This window comes from Haliaeetus albicilla, chromosome 26, assembly GCF_947461875.1.
Source record: "Haliaeetus albicilla chromosome 26, bHalAlb1.1, whole genome shotgun sequence".
Lineage (NCBI taxonomy): Eukaryota > Metazoa > Chordata > Aves > Accipitriformes > Accipitridae > Haliaeetus > Haliaeetus albicilla.
This window is the reverse complement of record NC_091508.1, coordinates 10,386,972-10,406,735: the sequence shown is the minus strand read 5'-3', so window position 1 is coordinate 10,406,735 and position 19,764 is coordinate 10,386,972. Positions and strand designations below refer to the sequence as shown.

General features: G+C 62.1%; 1 protein-coding gene across 4 annotated transcripts in view; it reads left to right on the top strand.

Moving 5' to 3' along the window:
• Window positions 1-19,764, top strand: part of ABCA2 (ATP binding cassette subfamily A member 2) — a 36,561-nt gene that overhangs the window by 6,330 nt on the left and 10,467 nt on the right. The window contains exons 2-30 of one of the 4 annotated variants that reach the window (XM_069771916.1): window positions 2,454-2,547; window positions 5,076-5,187; window positions 5,632-5,798; window positions 6,005-6,132; window positions 6,388-6,492; window positions 6,954-7,139; window positions 7,253-7,471; window positions 8,118-8,449; window positions 8,752-8,911; window positions 9,182-9,310; window positions 9,604-9,771; window positions 10,088-10,184; window positions 10,564-10,737; window positions 10,824-10,926; window positions 11,588-11,702; window positions 12,057-12,247; window positions 12,486-12,636; window positions 12,936-13,140; window positions 13,715-13,879; window positions 14,178-14,358; window positions 14,652-14,864; window positions 15,180-15,376; window positions 15,462-15,644; window positions 16,097-16,281; window positions 16,383-16,503; window positions 16,766-17,056; window positions 18,165-18,383; window positions 18,570-18,672; window positions 19,079-19,407. In XM_069771916.1, coding sequence (XP_069628017.1) covers window positions 2,454-2,547; window positions 5,076-5,187; window positions 5,632-5,798; window positions 6,005-6,132; window positions 6,388-6,492; window positions 6,954-7,139; window positions 7,253-7,471; window positions 8,118-8,449; window positions 8,752-8,911; window positions 9,182-9,310; window positions 9,604-9,771; window positions 10,088-10,184; window positions 10,564-10,737; window positions 10,824-10,926; window positions 11,588-11,702; window positions 12,057-12,247; window positions 12,486-12,636; window positions 12,936-13,140; window positions 13,715-13,879; window positions 14,178-14,358; window positions 14,652-14,864; window positions 15,180-15,376; window positions 15,462-15,644; window positions 16,097-16,281; window positions 16,383-16,503; window positions 16,766-17,056; window positions 18,165-18,383; window positions 18,570-18,672; window positions 19,079-19,407 — 5,023 coding nt within the window. Of the gene's footprint in view, window positions 1-2,453; window positions 2,548-3,460; window positions 3,501-5,075; window positions 5,188-5,631; window positions 5,799-6,004; window positions 6,133-6,387; window positions 6,493-6,845; window positions 7,140-7,252; window positions 7,472-8,117; window positions 8,450-8,751; window positions 8,912-9,181; window positions 9,311-9,603; window positions 9,772-10,087; window positions 10,185-10,563; window positions 10,738-10,823; window positions 10,927-11,587; window positions 11,703-12,056; window positions 12,248-12,485; window positions 12,637-12,935; window positions 13,141-13,714; window positions 13,880-14,177; window positions 14,359-14,651; window positions 14,865-15,179; window positions 15,377-15,461; window positions 15,645-16,096; window positions 16,282-16,382; window positions 16,504-16,765; window positions 17,057-18,164; window positions 18,384-18,569; window positions 18,673-19,078; window positions 19,408-19,764 lie in introns of those variants that run through there. The other 3 variants (XM_069771914.1, XM_069771913.1, XM_069771917.1) reach the window with 3 other exon arrangements.

Here is a 19,764-nt window from a genome sequence, read left to right as displayed (position 1 = left end):
AGCCACTGTCACCTGGGCACAAGGGCCTCTGGGACCTGCATCCCACCCTGAGTGCTGCACCTCCACCCCCTGCCCAGGCATACGTGTGAGAGCCCTTCCCAAGGGAGGAGTGAGGAAGGGAATGGGCGAGCGGACAGGACAGACCACACTGGTCGGTGCAGGGCATGGCCAGCTGCTGGCAGGGACTGGCCCTTCCCCTCTCCTTGTCTTTGTCCTTCTCCCAGCATTTCCCTCCCAGCTGCCCGGATCCTGACCTTTCCCCCTCTTGCTATCTCACAATCCCAAAATGTCCCCCACAGTACCCAGGCTGTGCTAGTGTTGGGTGCCCCTGGTGGGTGCCATGCCAGGGGGCCAAGGCTCTCTTGGGACAGCGTACTTTCCCCTTCTCCCTGCTGCATGCTGGTGCCTCTGCCCCACTGTGGGTGCGAGGCAGCCCTGGACCCACCCCATGCCTGGGACAACCCTGCAGGGGCAGCCCTGGGGGCCAAAGGGCAGGATCAGTCCCAGAGGCACGGGCTGGTGAGCCCCGCTCTGCTGCTATGTCTGCCCATTGCCATGTGAACGTGGGTGCTGGTGGCGGGGGGACAGCCTGCCCTAGCACTGTGACATGTGGCAGTGCAGGAGGGGTCAGGGACAGGGGATGTCTCTGTGGAAGGAGATGACCAAAAGGTCAATGACCTGCTTTAAAAAAAATAACAACAAGCAGGTCCCTCCTCTTGCCACCAAGGACCCGACAGTCCCTAAGGGAGCCTGGTACAGCCTGGCGTGGGTGTGGGGGGACAGTCCGACAGGCGCCTGGGCACAGAGGCCTGATTGTGTGCCTGGTAAACAGGCGGGGGGGCGGGTGCAGGCAGCAAGTGGCAGGGCAGGAGCCACGGGGTGGGCAGAGAGGGCCAGGGTGTTCCTTGCCACCGCCCTTGTACAGGGACAGTGACACCAGGGACTGTGCCTGGGACTGGTGGTGCCAGAAAGATGGGGATCCCCCCAGCCCTGGCACTGCTCCTGGGGCATCTGCTGTCCCCATCCCCTGCAGCTCTTCTTCCTCCAGTCTCTGCCTCCCCCAAAATCAGCAGCTCTGGGGGTGGGGGGGTAGCACTGGGGGGCACCCATGGGTGCAGCCCTGCCAACCATGGAGTTGGCAGGAGTGCAGCAGCCATGTGCCAGCGGGGGTCCGGGTGTGGGGGTCCCTCTGCTCACTGCCATTTGTTGGGCTGCAGTGACTTGTTGGCAGAGCATTTGCAGCCTGTGGGTGAGGCCAGTGTGGAGGTGACACTGTTGGAGACAGGAGAGTCTGACCCTGTTCACCTGCTGCTGGCTGCATCCTTCCAGGCAGCCCCCTTTGTGTTAAAGCTCTCTTTCTCTTTCCAGCGCCTCTGGTGCCTGGTCACTGCCAGTGATTGGGCTGGTGTGGGAGCCTGGTGGGAGGTGCTGGCACTATAGTGGGCACCTTCCCGGCAGCGGAGCTGTGGCTTGCCCTGCCCATGGTGTCAGCAGGTCCCAGGGTCTGATCTGGCCCTGAAGCGAACTGAGGTTGGCTCACCTCACCCTGTGCCTCAGTGTCCCCACCTACAGTAGTTCCCCTCCACTCGGCAGCAGGGACAATGGGGCTGTGACATGGCCTGGGCACGCCTGGTGCAAACAGGCAGCGGCTGCACTGGCAGCATGCCGGGCATGCTGGGTGTCTGCTCCTGTTGGTGGCTGAAGGCCCTGATGCCCATCCCCAGGGCCTCTGGGCATGGAGCCCAGGCTGGGCTGCCTGCACAATTGGGGTCGGGGATTCTGGGGGATTTGCTGTGATTTGCCATATGCCACCAGTGGAAACCCCGTGCAGCCGTAGCCTTCTGGGAGGGCACAGAGGGGGTGCCAGGACCCCCCATGCTGTCCCCCAGTTGCACCTGGAGCTAGTGCGAGGGCCTGGCTGAACTGAACCTTGCCCCAGTGGTGTCGGGGTCTGCCCCCTGTATAGCCCCGTGGGTGGGACCCAGTGGTGCCACAGATGGCAGGGGGACATCATGCTGGGCAGCTACAGACTGTGAGGGCACTGCCAGGATGGAAGCCTGCAGCTCTTTGCCAGCCTTAAGGACTTGGGGTCATTTCCCCTGGGCAGCCCTAGCTGCGGTGGCCCTTTGGGGCTGGTCTTGAGCCCCAGCACCCTGTCTGCATTGCTGGAGTAGGGATCCATCCCCTCTGTGGTACCTTCTCCTGTCCTGAGGTGCCCCTGGGCAGGATGGAACAGGCAACGTGCACGCAGGGGCAAGCAGGAGATCCTTGGGTGCCCAGGGACCTGTTTGCCTCTGGCTGAGCTGTGATGGTGCCACCAGCCACCTGAAAGGCATGGGCATGGTGCTTCACTGCACTGGTGCCCCAGGGACCCCCATCCTGCCCACACTCCTCCTTGGTAGCTGGGTCCTGTCCCCAGGCATCACGATCCCTTTGCTTTGTGTCATCCCCAGTGGGTGCTGGCCTTTGAGATCTTCATCCCCCTGGTGCTCTTCTTCATCCTCCTGGGGCTGCGGCAGAAGAAGCCAACCATCCCTGTGAAGGAAGGTGGGTGCCAGTAGGGTGGTGTCTGGGGCATCTGCACTTGGGACCACCCCGAGGCTCTGCAGAGCTGCTCCAGCTCCCTGGGGACAGTCTGGGGGTGGGGGGGCTGCGGCAGCTGGCAGTGACCCAGAGGGGCCTTTTGGGGGACATAGTGCTGGGCAGGGGCTGCAGCCTGGGGCTGGTGGGGCAGACACAGGGGGGGGCAGAGAGCCAGAGTCAGTCCCAGAAGCGGGGGGACTCCCCTGGGGGTGGCAGCACCAACCAGCCTGTGGCTGCCATCAACAGGGACATTCTGTGGGGGGAAAGGGGAGATGGAGCTCCATGGTCCTGGGACAGCCACAGTCTCCCCAGAGTGCTCAAGGAGCAGCCAAGGCGGCACTGGGAAGGGCTCCCCATCTCCTTGTGATGCTGGGGGGGAAAATGCACCATGTGGAGCCCCGTGCCTGTCTGTGGGGAGACTCTGGGGCCCTGGCAAGATGACAAATTGATGGGACTGGAGCTGGGGGATCCTGGAGATGTGCAGCTGGAGCTATGTGTGCCTGTGCCCACGGGCTGTGCTGCTGGGAGAAGCAGTGGAGTAGAGCTGTTGGCTTGCCAAGGCTCCATGTGGCATCGAGGTGATCGTGGGATGCCTGCCCGAGCGGGTGCCCTTGCGTGGGTGGTGCAGTGGGGCCAGGGGCAGATGCTGGGAGCCGGCGCCAGTGGTGACCTGGCGTAATGATGGTCTAAGCCTGTGTTTCAGCACGTGTCGGTGAGGGAGAGCCCAGCTGTGAGCACGGGTCTGGCTGTGGGCAGTGGTGGACACTGCCCTGGTTCCTGCCCTGGCGCTGACGTGTGCTCTGTGTTGTGTGGTTTTTCAGTTTGGTTTTTCTTTCTGTTTGCTCACGTTTTCTTTTTCTTTCCCACCATCTCCCCTGCCCGCCTGCCCTCCATGCCTCTACTGCATGCGCCAGTCTGTAAGTTGGTGGGGCGGGTGGGCGCCTCCCCCCTTCCCCTGCCTGTGCCAGCTACATATTTTGGGGAGAAAGAGCCCAGTTTGGATCAGCTCACTCTGGCCTAATCCACACCTCTGTAACCCCATTGTCTTCCTCTGCGGCTGGTGAAGATGAGCTTAGGCAGCACACCATGGCCCCTGCCTGCTCCTCCGTGGGGGCTGCCCAGCCAGGACCAGCCCCTGGTGGTGTCCCCACTGAGTTGGTGGTGTCCCCATGGGGTTAGCAGTGCTGGGTTTCCCAGGTGCTGGGGCTGCCAGTGGCAATGTCCCCAGTCCCCTGGGCTGCAGAGGGCTCTCAAGGCCAGGTGGAGGCTTGTCCTACTCCTTCTTAACGGTTGGACTCGATCTTAAAGGTCTTTCCCAACCTAAATGATTCTGTGATTCTTCTCAGCTCCCTCCTGGGGTAGGCCCTGCTGGGTGCTGGCAGCCATGTGGTGGCCTGTGGTCACCCAGTCTTGCCTGTCTTGCCCTGGCTGGTCCCCAAGGCGCTGGAGATGGCTCCCACCCCTGCGTTAGGTCACTGTCCTGGCCCCTTGGAACTGAGACGAGCTGGGACATGGCACTACTAGGAGCCTAGAGGCCAGCAAGATGCCACCCATGCGCTGGCTTTGTCACCAAAGCCTGGTGTGGCCACTGCCATCTGTCCCGCTACTCCATCAGGCTGCTAGCCTGTCCGATGCTATGCCCGTTCCTGCCCCAGCCTGTCCCTTGTCCCTGCCAGAAGCCTATCTTCACCAGCCCCTGCCCATTGCGGCTGTGCTAACAGCACTGACCCGCCTCTAACCATGGGGTCACCGGCTGGGGTAGTGAGAGCAGGGTCCCTGCCTGATATTGCCCAGTGACAACCTCTGGTCCCCTTTGGGCAGGGCCCTTCCGGGCTTGCCCTGCCCCTGAGAAGGACGTGGAAAGACCCTGGCAGGGATGATGGCTCAGTGCCGGTGGAGGAGGGAAGGTTTGCCGTCCCCTTGCTGCTCCTCATTTCTTCCATTTCCCCTGCACCGTGTCTCCATTTCCACCCACCTCCAGCAGCCACACTTCGGGGCAGCCAGGCAGAGGGGAGGCTGGGGGCTTGGGGAGCTTCAGGTGACAACTCTATTTGCCCTGTTGTATTCTTCCTCCTCTTCTTCCTCTGGAGATCCAGCGGTGCCTCTGAGGTTACTAACAAGAGGGGCCGAGAGGCCGGGGGAGGTTGGCAGCCATCCTGGGGGCAAGTGGCAAAAATCGGCATCATCCCGGGGCAGGAGGGACCCATCACCCAGGGGGGAGCGGGCAGGGGCAAGAGGGCAGGAGCCAGGGTGGCAGGAGCTGCCCACAGCCCCAAGGGGCCACCAGCTGGGGACAGCCATGGTGGGATAGCTGCAGACTTCTGCCTTTGGCCGCCAACCTCCTGCGGGGCTCGCAGGGCCCAGCGCGTGCTTCTCTGAACTGAGTGTCTGTCTCTCCGGTGGCCCCCTGCCTCCCTCCTGCCTCCCCTGCCTCTCCTCCCTCCCTGCCCGCACCTTCCCCGGCCTCTTCTGCGCTCTCTCGCTGGCTCCAGCTTTCTACACGGCGGCCCCGCTCACCTCAGCTGGGATCCTGCCCGTCATGCAGTCCCTGTGCCCCGACGGCCAGCGCGATGAGTTCGGCTTCCTGCAGTACTCCAACTCCACGTGAGTCGTGCCCTCGCCACGCACTCCCTCCTCCTGCCCTGCACGCTTCTGCATGCATCCTGCTCCTTCCCACTCTGGTACTGCGCTACTGGGGACAAGGCACAAGCCTGTGTCCCCCAAAGTGCTTGGGTGCAGAGCGCTGTGTCCCTGGGGTGCAGGGGACATCTCAGTCCATTCCCCCATGGGCTCCCATGTGCCTGGTGCTGGGAGGAGGATGGCGGTGGCCCCCAGGGACACCTTGAGGCTTTGGGGCTCTCTTCTGCACCACTGGCATGGTGGATTCAGTGTGCAGGCGAGGGCAGCTCCTGGGGCTGCGGTGCCCCATGGCAGGCAGCACTGCTGCCCTGTGCACCCGAGGGGTTTGTCCCACCAAGAGCTCTACAGAAGGTGTCCCCATCCCTCTGTCCCTGTCCCTGAAGCCACGGTGGTGCTGGGCTCTCGCAGGGTGACACAGCTCCTGGAGCACCTCAGCGAAGTGGTGGAACAGAGCAGCCTCTTCGACCCGCAGCACCCGGGGCTGGAGGAGGAGCTGGAGTCGCTGCGCCGGCGACTGGAGGCACTCAGCAGCAGTGAGCCCAGCTCCATGGAGACCCAGTTCAGCAACCGAGCAGGTAGGCTGTGTCCTGCCTGACCCCCGCTGCCTGTGCAGGCAGGGATGGAGATGCCCACCTGCCAGGCACCCAGTATTGTGACAGCGTGTGGCAGTGCCCTGCCGCTGTCCCACATTGCTACATGCCAGGCAGGGCCAGCTGTGGGGCCACACCGTGTCCCTGATGCTGGCGGGCTTCTCTGACCCCCCTGCCTTGCTCCTTGCCAGGACCCGGCTTCACGCTGGCATGGGCAGCCAAGGACCAGGGCGAGCTGCACCGCTTCCTGACGCAGAACCTGTCCCTCCCCAACAGCACAGCTGAGCTGCTCCTGGGCTCCAGTGTTGACCTGCGGGAGGTGGGTGATGACCTGTGGGACGTGGGTGGCTGTACAGCACTGCAGGGCCAGGCTTTGCAGGGGTATGCACTGCCCCAGCACATGGGCACATGCCCCGACCCAGACAGCTCTGACCACCAGACCCACAGAGTGGGAGTCAGTGGGCAGCTGGCCAGGACTCATCCTGCCCTGCCACCCCATGTTGGAGCATTGCTGGGCAAACTGGTGCCTCTGCTCCTGGCATGCTCAGCAGCCCTGCTTCCATCCCTGGTGCAGGTGTACCGCCTGTTTTTCGGTTCCTTTCCTTTGGTACCTGATGAGACCCATGAGCGAGATCTGTGGGATGGGTTTGATCCCGGTGAGAAGATGACGCAGCTGGAGGTGAGTGGTGCCACATGCAGGGGACACGGTGGGGCAGAGCTCATCCTCCATGTGCCCTCCATGTCCCACCACAGGGCGATCTGGGGGTGTCCATCCCGGTGGAGGGAATGTGATGGGATGCTGTCAGGTGGCCAGAGCTGCAGCAGGGAGGGCTGGGTCCCGTCCCGGTGCTGCCACCAGTTCCCCCAGTGCTTTGAGGCACACCAATGCCTGTGCCTCACTTTCCGATTGCAATGGGTGATGGCACCACCTGGACAGTGGCTGTGGAGAGACTGTTCTCTCCTGTGGCTGGGGTGCAGGGGACCCATGTTCCCCCCATCTGCATGTCACCTTTTCTTCCCCTCCCCATGGAGAACATGGACGTGGGTGCTGTGGGGCCATTCACATGTGCTTGGGGACACACAGAGAGGGACCCCAGGGAGCCCCCACACCACCAGCCACCCCCATTGGTCCTCTTGCAGAAGAGCCTCCCCAGCAGCTGGAGGAGCCTGCGGGAAGGGCTGGTCCACAGGGCACTGCGGGACCCCGCGGCAGGCCCACGCCGGCCGGTGCTGCTCCACCTGCTCTCCCAGGCCCTGGGCCTTGCCAGCGCTGCCCCGGCACCCACCACCTCTGACAGCTCCCAGGCCTTTGTTACCGAGATGGAGGTGAGTGCCTCGCGGGGCGAGCCAGGGCACACGGGCAGCTGCTGTGCCAGGTTGGGCACCATCGCAGTGCTCCTGCGACCGGGGCTGTGCCCTTATGGCTCCCTGTCCCGTAGAGTGTCCTCTTCACCGGGCCAGTGCTGGAGCAGCTGACGTGCGAGCAGAGCCCAGGGGCGCTGCGCCACCTCCTGCGTGTGGCCCCTGGGCAGCAGCCGCTGCTGCAGGCATACCGGGCACTGGCCTGCAATGGCAGCCGGGCTGCCCGCCAGGAGCGCTTCGCCCAGCTGGCTGCTGAGCTCCGGGACCAGCTGGACACCCCCAAGATCATTGGCAGGGTGAGAGTGGGGCTGCAGGACGTGCCTCCCATTGGCCGTGGGGTGGGCTGTGGGGCAGGGACAGGTCCTGGGCAGGGTTTCCCTACTCACCAGCGCATGTGTGGGGACAGGGGGCTCCATTACATGGCCTGGCCCCTCCTGATCACCTCTTTACCCCACATGGGCACCCCCTGCTCAGCCCCATGGTGGGACCCCGGATGATTCCCCCTCCTGGCATCTGCTCGGATGCTGCCCATTGGCTGGGGCTGGCTGTCCTCAGCATCTGCCAAGTGTCCCCCCACAGGCTTCTCTCCCCAGGACTGCAATGTCCCTGGTGGCACAGCTCCTCAAGGCTGGCTCTGAGATCCTGTTTCTTGTCCCACCCGAGTCTGATGTGTCCCTTGTGGTCACGGAGGACCACTCTTCCTGCCTGAGGGACATCTTGTGTCCCCCAACAAGACCCTGCCAGCATTTGCCTGCACTCCTGCTGCCTGATAGCCACGGATGCGTCGCAATGAGTCTTGGGCCCCAGCTGGGCACAGCTCCAACCTTTTAATCAAGAAAGTGGACATGCCACTGCTTGGGGTCCCCCTTGGTCCCCTCCCGCTGGTAAGCAGGGCCCTGTTGTCCCAGCCATCAGTAACCCCTTGCCCACTCATCCTCACAGCTGAAGCTGGACGAGGTGAACAGCACAGCTGCCCAGCACCGCCTCCGCGCCTTCCTGGAGGAGCTGGTGGAGATGGAGAAGGTTCTCCGCGATGTGGACATCCTCTCGGCACTGGCCAAGCTGCTGCCCAGGGGAGCCTGCGCCAGCAAGGCCCCGACACCCACTGCCAACAGCACTGGCTGGGCCGGTGCCAATGCCACAGCCAGCAATGCCACGGTGGAAGAGGAGGGCGCCGGTGGGGGCCCAGCTGGTGGTGACAACCCCCAGGGGCAGTTCTCGGCATTTGTGCAGCTCTGGGCTGGGCTGCAGCCCATCCTCTGTGGCAACAACCGGTAGGAGCCCGAGGGGATAAAGAGGGCCAGATCCAGGTGCTCTCTGATCAGGACAGGGGTGTGGGAGAGCCCATCCTGCCTCTGCCAGCCATCAAGGGCCCCGATCATCACTTGATGAGCACGTGGGAGATGGATGCTGTACTGCATCCTTGTGCCATGGTTGGGGAAAGCTCCCTGTGCTGGGCAGCACCGTGCTGGCATGGAAGTTGGTGTGAAACCCCCTCATGGGTAGGAGCGGGGACTGCCTGCAGTGAGGGGTGCTGAGGCTGGAGTGGAGTTGGCAGCCTGAGCTCCTTTTGCAGGACAATCGAGCCCGAGGCGCTGAAGCAGGGCAACATGAGCTCACTGGGCTTCACCAGCAAGGAGCAGCGAAACCTGGGCCTCCTTGTGCATCTGATGACCAGCAATCCCAAAATTCTGTATGCACCAGTGGGCACCGAAGTGGACAGGGTCATCCTGAAGGTGAGGGTGCAGAGGCCAGAACCCCTGTTCCTTCTCTCCCACCAGCCCTGCTCCGCAGGGACCTCCTTGCCCAGAGGAGCAGGGCCAAGGCTGAATGGGGAGGAAGGGCCAGCTGCCAGCCAGTGCTGCCAGAAGCAGGCTGCTGCCCTGGCCCTTGTTGGGGTAGCAATGCTTGCTGGCAAGTGGGCAGATGCCTCCATGGCCGCTAGCTGTCCTGGAGAGCAGGGGGGCCTCTGCCTCTGCCTGCTGTGTGACCTTCCTCCCCGCCAGGCCAATGAGACCTTTGCCTTCGTGGGCAACGTCACCCACTACGCCAAGGCGTGGCTGAACATCTCCCCCGAGATCCGTGCCTACCTGGAGGAGGGCAGGCTGCAGAGACGCATCCGCTGGCTGCAGCAGGTAGGATAGTGTGGTGGGGACTGAGCCTGCCTGGGCTTTACTGCCCCAGGGGTGGGAGAAGGGGGTGTCCTGCCCCCAGGCACCTCATAGCTTCTTCATGTGAAGCTCTCAGGTGCTCCTTGGTGCCCACCCTGCTCTTGTGACGACCAGGCTGGTTCCCTGTGCAGGGTGGATGCTGTCCCCCTATCCCCAGGAGGAACGTTGGGTCCTGTCTGTGTCCATGGGGAGGAGAGGGGGCTGAGAGGCAGGGGGTACCCCAACTTCTCCCTCCTGTGTCTCCCTTCCTGTCCCAGTTCGCTGCCGACCTTCACAAGCACCCAGAGATCCTGAATGTCTCTGATAGTGATGTTCTCCACAACTTTCTCAATGGCAACTTCTCCCTGCCCAATGCCAGCGTCCTGCTCCAGCAGCTGGACACCATCGACAATGCCGCCTGTGGCTGGGTCCACTTCATGGCCAAGGTGAGGTTGTGCTTGCCCATAGGAACATGGGTGCTGGAGTGGCACCCACTACCCACAGCTGGGCTCTGTAGGGCTGAAGAGGGGTCAGGTCCACTCAGACCTCCTTAAAGCCATGGGACAGGAGCCTTGGAGGAGACAGTGGCTTCTGCAGTGTCAGAAGCTTTGGGGTAGATGTCAATGGTGGAGTTGCCCATCCACTGTTGGGTTTGGGGGCTCGCGGGGTGGCTGTGGGTGGTAGTTGTTGCACTGTGAGCAGGGTCTGCTTACCAGACCTGTCAGGGCCAGTGGGGTCTCACCAGCCTTCCCCTCCTACCAGGTCAGCGTGGACATCTTCAAAGGCTTCCCAGATGAGGAGAGCATCGTCAACTACACGCTGAACCAGGCCTACCAGGACAACGTCACGGTCTTTGCCAGTATGTCCCTAGGAACCAGCCCCTTCACAGGGGTCCCTGAAGCCATGTCCTTCTCCAGCTGTGCCCCAGGCTGGGACCACTGGCTTTGGGACGCGGCTCCCTTGGTGCATGCATTGGGTGGATGAGTGGACCGACCATCTCACAGTACCTGTCCTCTGCACCTGGCCAACACCCTGCCACTGTCCTGGCTTTCCCGCTGCCACTGCCTGCAGTCCATGTGCCCTTGCATCCCATGCCAGGGCCATGCCCACCCTCCTCATCCATGGCAGCCCTTGTGGTGCCCTTAGCTGGGATGCACTGAACCCCTCCATGTCCCTGCCCGTTGCTGCAGGACAGCTGGTGTGGCCATCTCCCATGGTGCCTCTCCTGCTGCCTGCAGGCGTCATCTTCCAGACCAACAGGGATGGCTCGCTGCCCCCGCATGTCATGTACAAGATCAGGCAGAACTCCAGCTTCACGGAGAAGACCAATGAGATCCGGCGGGCGTACTGGCGGCCTGGCCCCAACACTGGCGGCCGCTTCTACTTCCTCTACGGCTTCGTCTGGATCCAGGGTGAGTGCCAGCTCCCTGCCACAGCTGCCCATATACCCAGCCCCTGCCTGCACTTCCCGCTCAGCCTGGCTTCTCCTCCTCCCCAGACATGATGGAGCGCGCCCTCATCAACACGTTTGTTGGCCACGATGTGGTGGAGCCTGGCAACTATGTGCAGATGTTCCCGTACCCATGTTATACCCGGGATGAGTGAGTAACACCTGCATGGTCAGGGTGGGCAGGGGCAGGACCTTCCCTCTTCCTCTTTGCAGGCTAGGACACTTCAGCTGGGAAAAGGGGACAAGTCTGGGGGCCTGAGAGAGGTTGGTGACATTGGGAGTGATGAGCAACCTGTTGAGCTCTGTTCCTTGGACCAGCAGGCTAGGCAAGCAGGGGAAGGATTTTGTGCCCAGTTTGCAGCTGAAGTGAGAAACTCATGGCTGCAGGGTGTCTTGGAGGCTGAAAGACTTGGGGAGAACAAGAGGACTGTGGTGAATGGATGCCACGTGGGTCTGTCAGTGGTTATTGAATGCAGTGGTCTGGAGGAAGCACCTAGAGAAGTCCCAGAGCCACCAGCCCTCCAGGGCAGGAGGGTGGATAGGGCCCCTTCCACACCAGGTAGGCAAGGGCACTGGGCTGAGCCCACGGCTGCTGCCTGCCTGCATGCCAGGACCTGACAGCCAGGACACCAGACTGTCCTATGGGCTCATTGGAGAAGTTCTTTCAGGGCACTAGGCAGCTGCCAGACCAGAGGGCTGGTTGTCCCTGGGTGGTAGGAGAGCCCTTCCGCTTCCCTGTGCCTCAGGGTCTCCCTGGGTCTCTGTGGTGGTGCCACCATCCAGCTCTCTCCTCTCTTCCTCTATACCACCAGCTTCCTCTTCGTCATTGAGCACATGATGCCCCTGTGCATGGTGATCTCCTGGGTCTACTCGGTGGCCATGATGATCCAGCACATTGTGACAGAGAAGGAGCATCGCCTGAAAGAGGTGGGGATGGTGGGAGAGATCCCTGAGGAGGAGCTGACACCTCTGAGCTCTGAGTCCTGTGCTGCATCCATGGGCACTTTCCCCATGCCTCTGGGTTGCGTGAGCTGGCGCAGGCACAGATGCCACATCCCTGGGCTGAGCCAGTCCTTCTGAGTGTCCCTGGAACAAGCGCTGCCCAGCACTGGAGGGAGCTGAGCCTGTTGGCACCCTGGCACAGGGTGCTGTGGCCTGCCCACTCCCAGCAGCCCCCAGGGACCCCTCGGTGCTGCCCGTTGCTCTCCCAGCCCCAGTGAGTGAGGCAGCAGGGATGCACAGGGCAGGGGACAGCCCCGCAGAGCAGTGTTGTCCTCGCAGGTGATGAAGATGATGGGCTTGAACAATGCGGTGCATTGGGTGGCTTGGTTCATCACTGGCTTCGTCCAGCTCTCCATCTCTGTCACGGCGCTCACCGCCATCCTGAAGTACGGCAAGGTCCTGATGCACAGTGATGTCCTCATCATCTGGCTCTTTCTCGCCATCTATGCAGTGGCTACCATCATGTTCTGGTGAGCTGCCTGGTCCACTCCATGGGGTGAGGGGGCACAGGTAGTGCCGGGGTCCTTGTGCCATGGGGCGAGGGTGCTGGGAGCTGTGTGGGCCAGGCCAAGGGCCAGTGGAGGGGCACAGGTCCCCCCAGCTAGCTGATTTGAGAGGCCAATTTATCACCTCAACACCACCAAAATCAGATGGTGTGGGGAAAGCCCTGGTGGGGTGGGATCTGAGGTGATGCTATCCTCCCTGCAGCTTCCTGGTGTCGGTGCTCTACTCCAAGGCCAAGCTGGCCTCCGCCTGCGGTGGCATCATCTATTTCCTCAGTTACGTGCCCTACATGTACGTGGCCATCAGGGAGGAGGTGGCACATGACAAGATCACAGCCTTTGAAAAGTGCATAGCGGTGAGTTGGCTACAGCTGCTGGGGAGGTGCTTGGCCCCAGGTTTGCTCCAGGCACCCCATGCCCAGTACACAGGCCACCAAGCTGTCACCAAGCCCTGGGTAAACCTCTGCCTGTATGAACCAACTCCCCATGGGGCTTTGGAGGGATCTCCAGAAGGTTTGGGACCTCCCAGGGCAGGGACCATCTCCACGGGGCTGGGTGGGGTAGCACTGAGTAGCAATTTGCCCCAACCTGTTCTTCCAGAGCTGGCCTGTGGTTCCTGCTGACGTCCCCTTGCCTTCCCTCCATGTCTCTGCAGTCCCTCATGTCCACCACAGCCTTTGGGCTGGGCTCCAAGTACTTTGCGCTGTACGAGGTGGCCGGCGTGGGCATCCAGTGGCACACCTTCAGCCAGTCACCTGTAGAAGGAGACGACTTCAATCTCCTGCTGTCCATGATGATGCTGATCGTAGATGCCGTGGTGTACGGGGTGCTCACGTGGTATATTGAAGCTGTGCACCCGGGTACGTGTGGGCGGTGGGGCATGAGGGCACCTCTGCTCTTAAGGGAGCCTTCTCACTGTGGTCCTGCTGGTTCTTGGCAGTGCTCAGCCCTGACATGGTGGGATTTGGCACAGTGTGCCTTCAGGGTCCCCTGTGTGTGCCTTGTTGGGGACATGTGCCCACATGCCCTGACCCACTGGTGACACCAGCAGGTTCCTTGGAGATCTTTAGTTGTGTGTCTCAGTTCACTGGCCAACTGTAGCAAAGCAAGGTGTCGGTGGCTGGAGCACTATTCCCCTGTATTGCCCGCTTGGGGAGGGGTCTTGCATGCTTCCTTTGCTTTCCTGGTAAAACTGAAGTGTGAGCCAGGCCCAACTCAAAGCCCAAAGGACTTTGCTTCCTTGCACAGCCCAGCAGCGTTGCCCTGAGCCCAGTTGGCTGGGGTGCTTGCAGTCCCCACCCTGCAGTGATGTCCCTGAGCTGGGGAAACTTCCAAGTCCCATACCCATGCTGAGCTCTGCCCCAGTCCTTGGTCAGCTTCTGTACGGACATGGGTGCAGGGTTGGCCCTCACTCCATAGGGGTTGTGCTTGCAGGCATGTTCGGCTTGCCGCGGCCCTGGTACTTCCCCTTCCAGAAGTCCTACTGGCTGGGCAATGGGCGAGTGGAGACCTGGGAGTGGACCTGGCCCTGGTCCCGCACCACCCGCCTCAGCATCATGGAGGAGGATCAGGCCTGTGCCATGGAGAGCCGGAGGCTGGGTAAGGGCAGGCAGAGGCAGTGGGAGGTGGTCCGGGGATGGCCCTGGCTCTGCTGCAGGGTCCTGCATGGACCCCTGTGTGACCCCTGTGCCCTTGTTGGGGCAGGATCCTGGGCCAGGTGCTGCTGCTGGTCTGGGAGCGGGAGGGGAGAAGCTGGTGAGAAGCAGAGGGAAAGGGGCCATGGGCCAACACAGCTACTATGGGATGGAGGCGGGGAGGTTCATCCCTTGGGGAGCCCCCCTGCACGCCTGGCCTTCCTGCCACCTCCCGGCTCCTCACCATCCTTCTCTCATGGCAGAGGAGACACGGGGCATTGAGGAGGAGCCAACCCACCTCCCCTTGGTTGTCTGCATTGACAAGCTCACCAAGGTCTACAAGACGGACAAGAAGCTGGCACTGAACAAGCTGAGCCTCAACCTCTATGAGAACCAGGTGGTGTCCTTCCTGGGGCACAACGGCGCGGGCAAAACCACCACCATGTGAGTGCCCATCAGGGCGGACATGGGCCATGTCCTTCTAGCCAGCTGCAATGGGTGGGGAAGGTGCTGTGTGATGGCCTTGCAGGGCCCTGTGGCAGCTGGTGCCATGCCCAAAGGGCAGCAGTGTGGATCTGGGGGTGGCACAAAACGGGGACAGGCAGCAGGCGCATGGCCCTGCACTGACGTTGCTCTGCCTGGGGCCCAGCAGATGCTCCTGGAGGTGGTGGTTGGATTTGGGACCAGATGGAGGCATACAAGGTCCCTCATCTTGTTGCCTTTCTCCATCCATCCAGGTCCATCCTCACTGGCTTGTTCCCTCCAACTTCGGGCTCTGCTACCATCTACGGCCACGATATCCGGACAGAGATGGATGAGATCCGGAAGAACCTGGGCATGTGTCCCCAGCACAACGTGCTCTTTGACAGGCTGACAGTGGAGGAGCACCTCTGGTTCTACTCACAGCTCAAGAGCATGGCAGAGGAGGAGATCCGCAAGGAGATGGACAAGTAGGCACCCTCCAGTTCCTTTTGCCCCATCTGTGCCTTTTGCATGAGTGGGTCCCCTTCCTGCTGGCTGAGTTGTGGTGGGTGATCTGGTAGCAGAGATGTCCCCTGGAGCAGCTCCACCAAGTGTTTTCCAAAGCTTGGGGTATCAGGCTGTGGAAGCCAGAAGAAGATGCTTCTGTAGCCTGGCTGCAGCTGGGCTCTCCCAGTGGCCGAGGGCCATAGGTGGGGGGAAGAGGCGTCATGTGCTCCCCCACAGGCACTGGGCGCCAGTACGGCCCCGCCCCGGCATCCCTGGCGCTTCTCCCATGTCCCCAGGATGATTGAGGACCTGGAGCTCTCCAACAAACGCCACTCCCTAGTGCAGACTCTCTCGGGGGGCATGAAGAGGAAGCTGTCAGTGGCCATCGCCTTTGTGGGTGGATCACGGGCCGTGATCTTGGATGAGCCCACAGCTGGTGTGGACCCATACGCACGCAGGGCCATCTGGGACCTCATCCTCAAGTACAAGCCAGGTGAGCAGAGGTGGGCAGAGCCCAGTGTTGCTCCTCTGGCTGCAGTGGCCCTGGCCCCTCCACTGAGGCTCTGTGCCACCATCAGGGAGGACCATCCTGCTCTCCACGCACCACATGGATGAGGCTGACTTGCTGGGTGACCGCATTGCCATCATCTCCCATGGCAAGCTCAAGTGCTGTGGCTCCCCACTCTTCCTCAAGAGCACCTACGGTGACGGCTACAAGCTTACAGTGGTGAAAAAGCAGTCGGACACCAGGAATGGCACAGGTCTGGGGGGCAGTGGGACCCTGTGTTTAGAGGAGTAGATGGGACCAGCCCTTCTTCAGTCCAGGAAAGAAATGAGAGGTCAACACCCAAGTGCTCCCACCCTGAGTCTCCTTAGGCCACGTGGAGGGTGGAGGGGGACGGGGCAGGGCTGTAGGAGGTGGCATCGCTCAGCCTTGATTTCTCCCGCCTGGGTCCCGGGTTAGACCCTGCGTGGTGACATTTTTCTCCAGGCGCTGGTTCTGTCTGACCCGTGGGCTGCCCACGGAGACGTCCAGCATGGGCCGTGGTGCAGAGCATCGTCCCCAGGCCAGGCAGGGCAGCCAGGAAGCCACCAGCACCCCACAGTGGAGGCTGGAGGAGCCCCTGCGGCACTGGGGCATAGAGTGGACATGGTGGGCCCTGGTGGGAAGCCAGGTGCGAAGTGACTGACCAGTGCTGCCCCTCTGCCACAGAGCCAGGCCAGCCGCACAGCCCCCCTGCCCACTCCTCCATCAGCCCCTGCTCTGAGCCTCGCGTCTCCCAGTTCATCAAGAAATACGTGGCCTCCTGCCTCCTCATCTCAGATACCAACACTGAGCTCTCCTACATCCTGCCCAGCGAGGCTGTCAAGAAGGGTTGCTTTGAGAGGCTCTTCCAGGTACCCGCAGGGGCTGGCGAGGTGGGCAGGCAGGTGGTTATGGGGGGCCGTGGCACTGCAGGCACCTCCTGCCCTCCTCACGCAGCACTTTGCCTCTGCAGCACTTGGAGCAGAGCCTGGAGGAACTGGACCTCACCAGTTTTGGGCTGATGGACACCACGCTGGAGGAGGTCTTCCTGAAGGTGTCTGAGGAGGACCAATCTCTGGAGAACAGCGACGTGGGTATGGGCACTGGGGGGGCACATGGTGCTGCTTGGGCTGGTGAGGGGCTGTGTGCCTTTGTGTGGGGCTTGGTGGCTCCTCTGTCCTTGCACATGGCCACAGGAGTCTCCTTTCCCAAAGGGAGGTGTGGTCTCCAGTGGAGCCCATCCTGGCCAAGGGCAGCCAGCTTCTGCTCTCTGGGTTTGCAGAGCAGATCTGTCCCTGCTCTGTGCCACACCATGGTGAAGGATGGTAGAGCCAGTGGAACCCCCTGTCTCCCCAGACATGAAGGAGTCCAAGAAGGATGCTCTGCGGCCACCTGCCCCCGAGCTGGGCCTGAAACCCGAGGCCAACGGGGAGCCCCTTGCTGAAGCCACTGTGCCAGAGAAGCCCGAGGTGGAGCTCAGCAACCTGGTGACCTGCTCCAAGCTGGCACAATCGCAGGCATCCCTGCAGTCGGCCTCCTCGGTGGGCTCCGTGCGGGGTGATGAAGGTGGGGCTTATTCCGAATTCTTTGGGGATTATGCGCCCCTGTTCGATAACCGGCAGGACCCCGATAACATCAGTCTGCAAGGTTTGTGCCACCGGTGCCTGACCAGCAGCAGGGGCCGGGGGAGGCGCTCGGCTGGGACACAGAGGGTGGCCAGGGCAGTGGCGGCGCCCATCCCTGCACCTGGGCAGAGCAGAGCTGGCCCTGCTGGGGCATGTGGGTGTGCCAGGGGTGGGGGGCGAGACCATGCTGGGGCAAGACCCCACAGGGAGTCTGATGCATCCGCCGATCCTGCACCCAGAGAACCGCAGCCTGGGTTGGGAGGGCTGGGAATGGGTGCTTCCACCAGTTTGCACCCCCAAACTGGTAGAGAGTATGTGGGAGGGTCCTGTGCTGAGACACGGAGCCAGTGGGCGCAGCTGGTGTTAGCTCTGCGCTTTGCCTCCCTCGGATCCCACGGGTGCCACCTTGCAGACTCACCCCACTAACGCGCTCACTCCTCGCGCTGGCGCCCAGTCGGGTTGTCTCCTCTTGGCCCTTGGGCACAGAGTTATCTTCTGGCTGGTGGCTTTGCCCTCCATACCCTGACTTGGGCTCGGGGCTCTCTGTACCCGGATGCTGGGATTGCCGAAGGATGGTGGATGCAGGCAGGTGTCCGGAGGCTGCTCTTTTATTCACAAATACTTTTCTGGGTTATCTCAGCACCTCTGGTGATTAATTCAGGGATGCGCCACCCTGCCTCCCCGGCCGGGGCTGCTCTTGAGTGTGATGACTTGGGTTGTGGGAGGCAGAGCAGAGAGTTGCAGAGCTCCCTGAGCCCCAGCCCCATGCCTGCTGGGTCCCCCCACCCATATCCCATCCTCTGTTCCTGACTGCACTGACCCCTCGCCAGCTGGGAGAGCTGATGGGAAAATGGAGGGGTGCTGCCAAAAAGCACCAATTTGGGTTGGTTTTTTAAAACTGTTGTCTAAATTTCGCATTTTGGGCCAAGAGGAACCCTCTAGCCAGCTGCCTCGCTTCCTGCTGCGGTGCTGCTGTGGCTTGGTGGCCATCAGGGTTGTGTGCTGCCCTGTCCCTTGGGGTGGCTGTGCCTGGCTCAGTGCCTGGCTCAGTGCCTAGCTCAGCTCCCTGGAGGCCAAGGTGGGTGTGGGAGAGGCCGTGCCAGGGGGCTGACATCCTTCTCCCCTCACAGAGCAAGAGGCAGAGGTGGAGGCGGAGGACCATGACCTGGCCGGGCAGGGGAGCTTCAAGCTGGAGGGCTCATGGCTGAAGCTGCGCCAGTTCCATGGGCTGATCGTCAAACGCTTCCACTGTGCCAAGCGCAACACCAAGGCCCTCTTCTCGCAGATCCTCCTGCCTGCCTTCTTCGTCTGCGTGGCCATGACAGTGGCACTCTCTGTGCCCGAAATAGGTGCCTGCAAGCTACCCACCTGCATGCTGGCGGCTGCTGGTGGCCTCATCTGCCTACCCCAGTGTGGCTGGTGGGGACACTAGCTTGCGGGGGGGGGGGGAGGACAAGGCTCGTAGGTGCTTGACCAGTCTGCCTGTGTGCAGCAGTGCTGCAGGTGCAAGTGGGTTCCTGTCCTTGTCCCCACAGGTGACCTGCCACCCCTCATCCTCTCGCCATCGCAGTACCACAACTACACCCAGCCCAAGGGCAACTTCATTCCTTACGCCAATGAGGAGCGGCGTGAGTACCGGTGAGAGCCACTGCTCGCTGATGACCAGTGTCCCATGCCCCATCCCCATCCCTGTCTCCATCCCTGGGACTGTGGTGGGAGGCAGCAGGGAAGGCAGCCCACAGCAGGGCTGGCACCAGGGCTGGCTCAGGCTTGGAGCAGAGCCTGGCCAGTGGCATGTCCCCTTGCAGAAAGCAGCCTCCATCCTCCCCAGGGTGTCTCTGGGAGAGGTGCCAGCCCCGATGCTGGCTGTGATCAGCAGCTTGGGTCATGCCAGGCCTGGGCTGTGTGTGCCACTGCGGTGCCCATGCCCATTTAGTCATGATGTGTGCCAAGGCCTTGGGGAAGTCCCAGCAGAAGATGGCCAAGGTGATGAGACTCATGCCTCCTGCTCCTTGCCCCTCCTCACCCGCTCCTCTCCCTGCAGCATCAGGCTGTCTCCTGATGCCAGCCCCCAGCAGCTGGTGAACACCTTCCACCTGCCCTCTGGTGTGGGGGCCACCTGCGTGCTCAAGACGGCCTTCAACAACACGCTGGACCAGCCCATGCAGACCCTCAACCTCAACAGCAACGAGTCCAAGATGCTGGCAGCCAAGTACTTTGATGCCATGTGCATTGACTCCTTCACCCAGGGCCTGCCGCTCTCCAACTTTGTGCCACCGCCTCCATCCCCGGCCCCCTCTGACTACCCTGTCTCGGTGGATGAGGATCTGCCCCGTGCCTGGAACTCCACGACCTTCTCCTCTGCCGTCAAAGGTATCGCCTGTGCTTGGTGCCTGAGTCTGTCCAGGCCTGGGATTCATCTCCAGCAGGGAGATGACGTATGTCCCCTGCAGAAGCAGCTCCAGGGACCCCTGGAAGTGCCTATCAGTTTGGCCTGGCCACAGCAGAGCACTGCTGGGCTGAACTTCTGGTTCAGGGCCGCTGCTGGCCCAGGAGCACTGCTCCCCATTCAGCCCTGGCAGTGCTGGTGGAGCTCCCTGGGGCAGTGACACCATTGAGAGCCCTGTGGCCAGCCTTGTGTCACCCTCACTGGGCTGGCTGCTTGGTCCCCAGCCATTGCTTTCTCTAGCCACACTTCATGCCCTCTTTTGGAACCATTTCTGTCCCCCA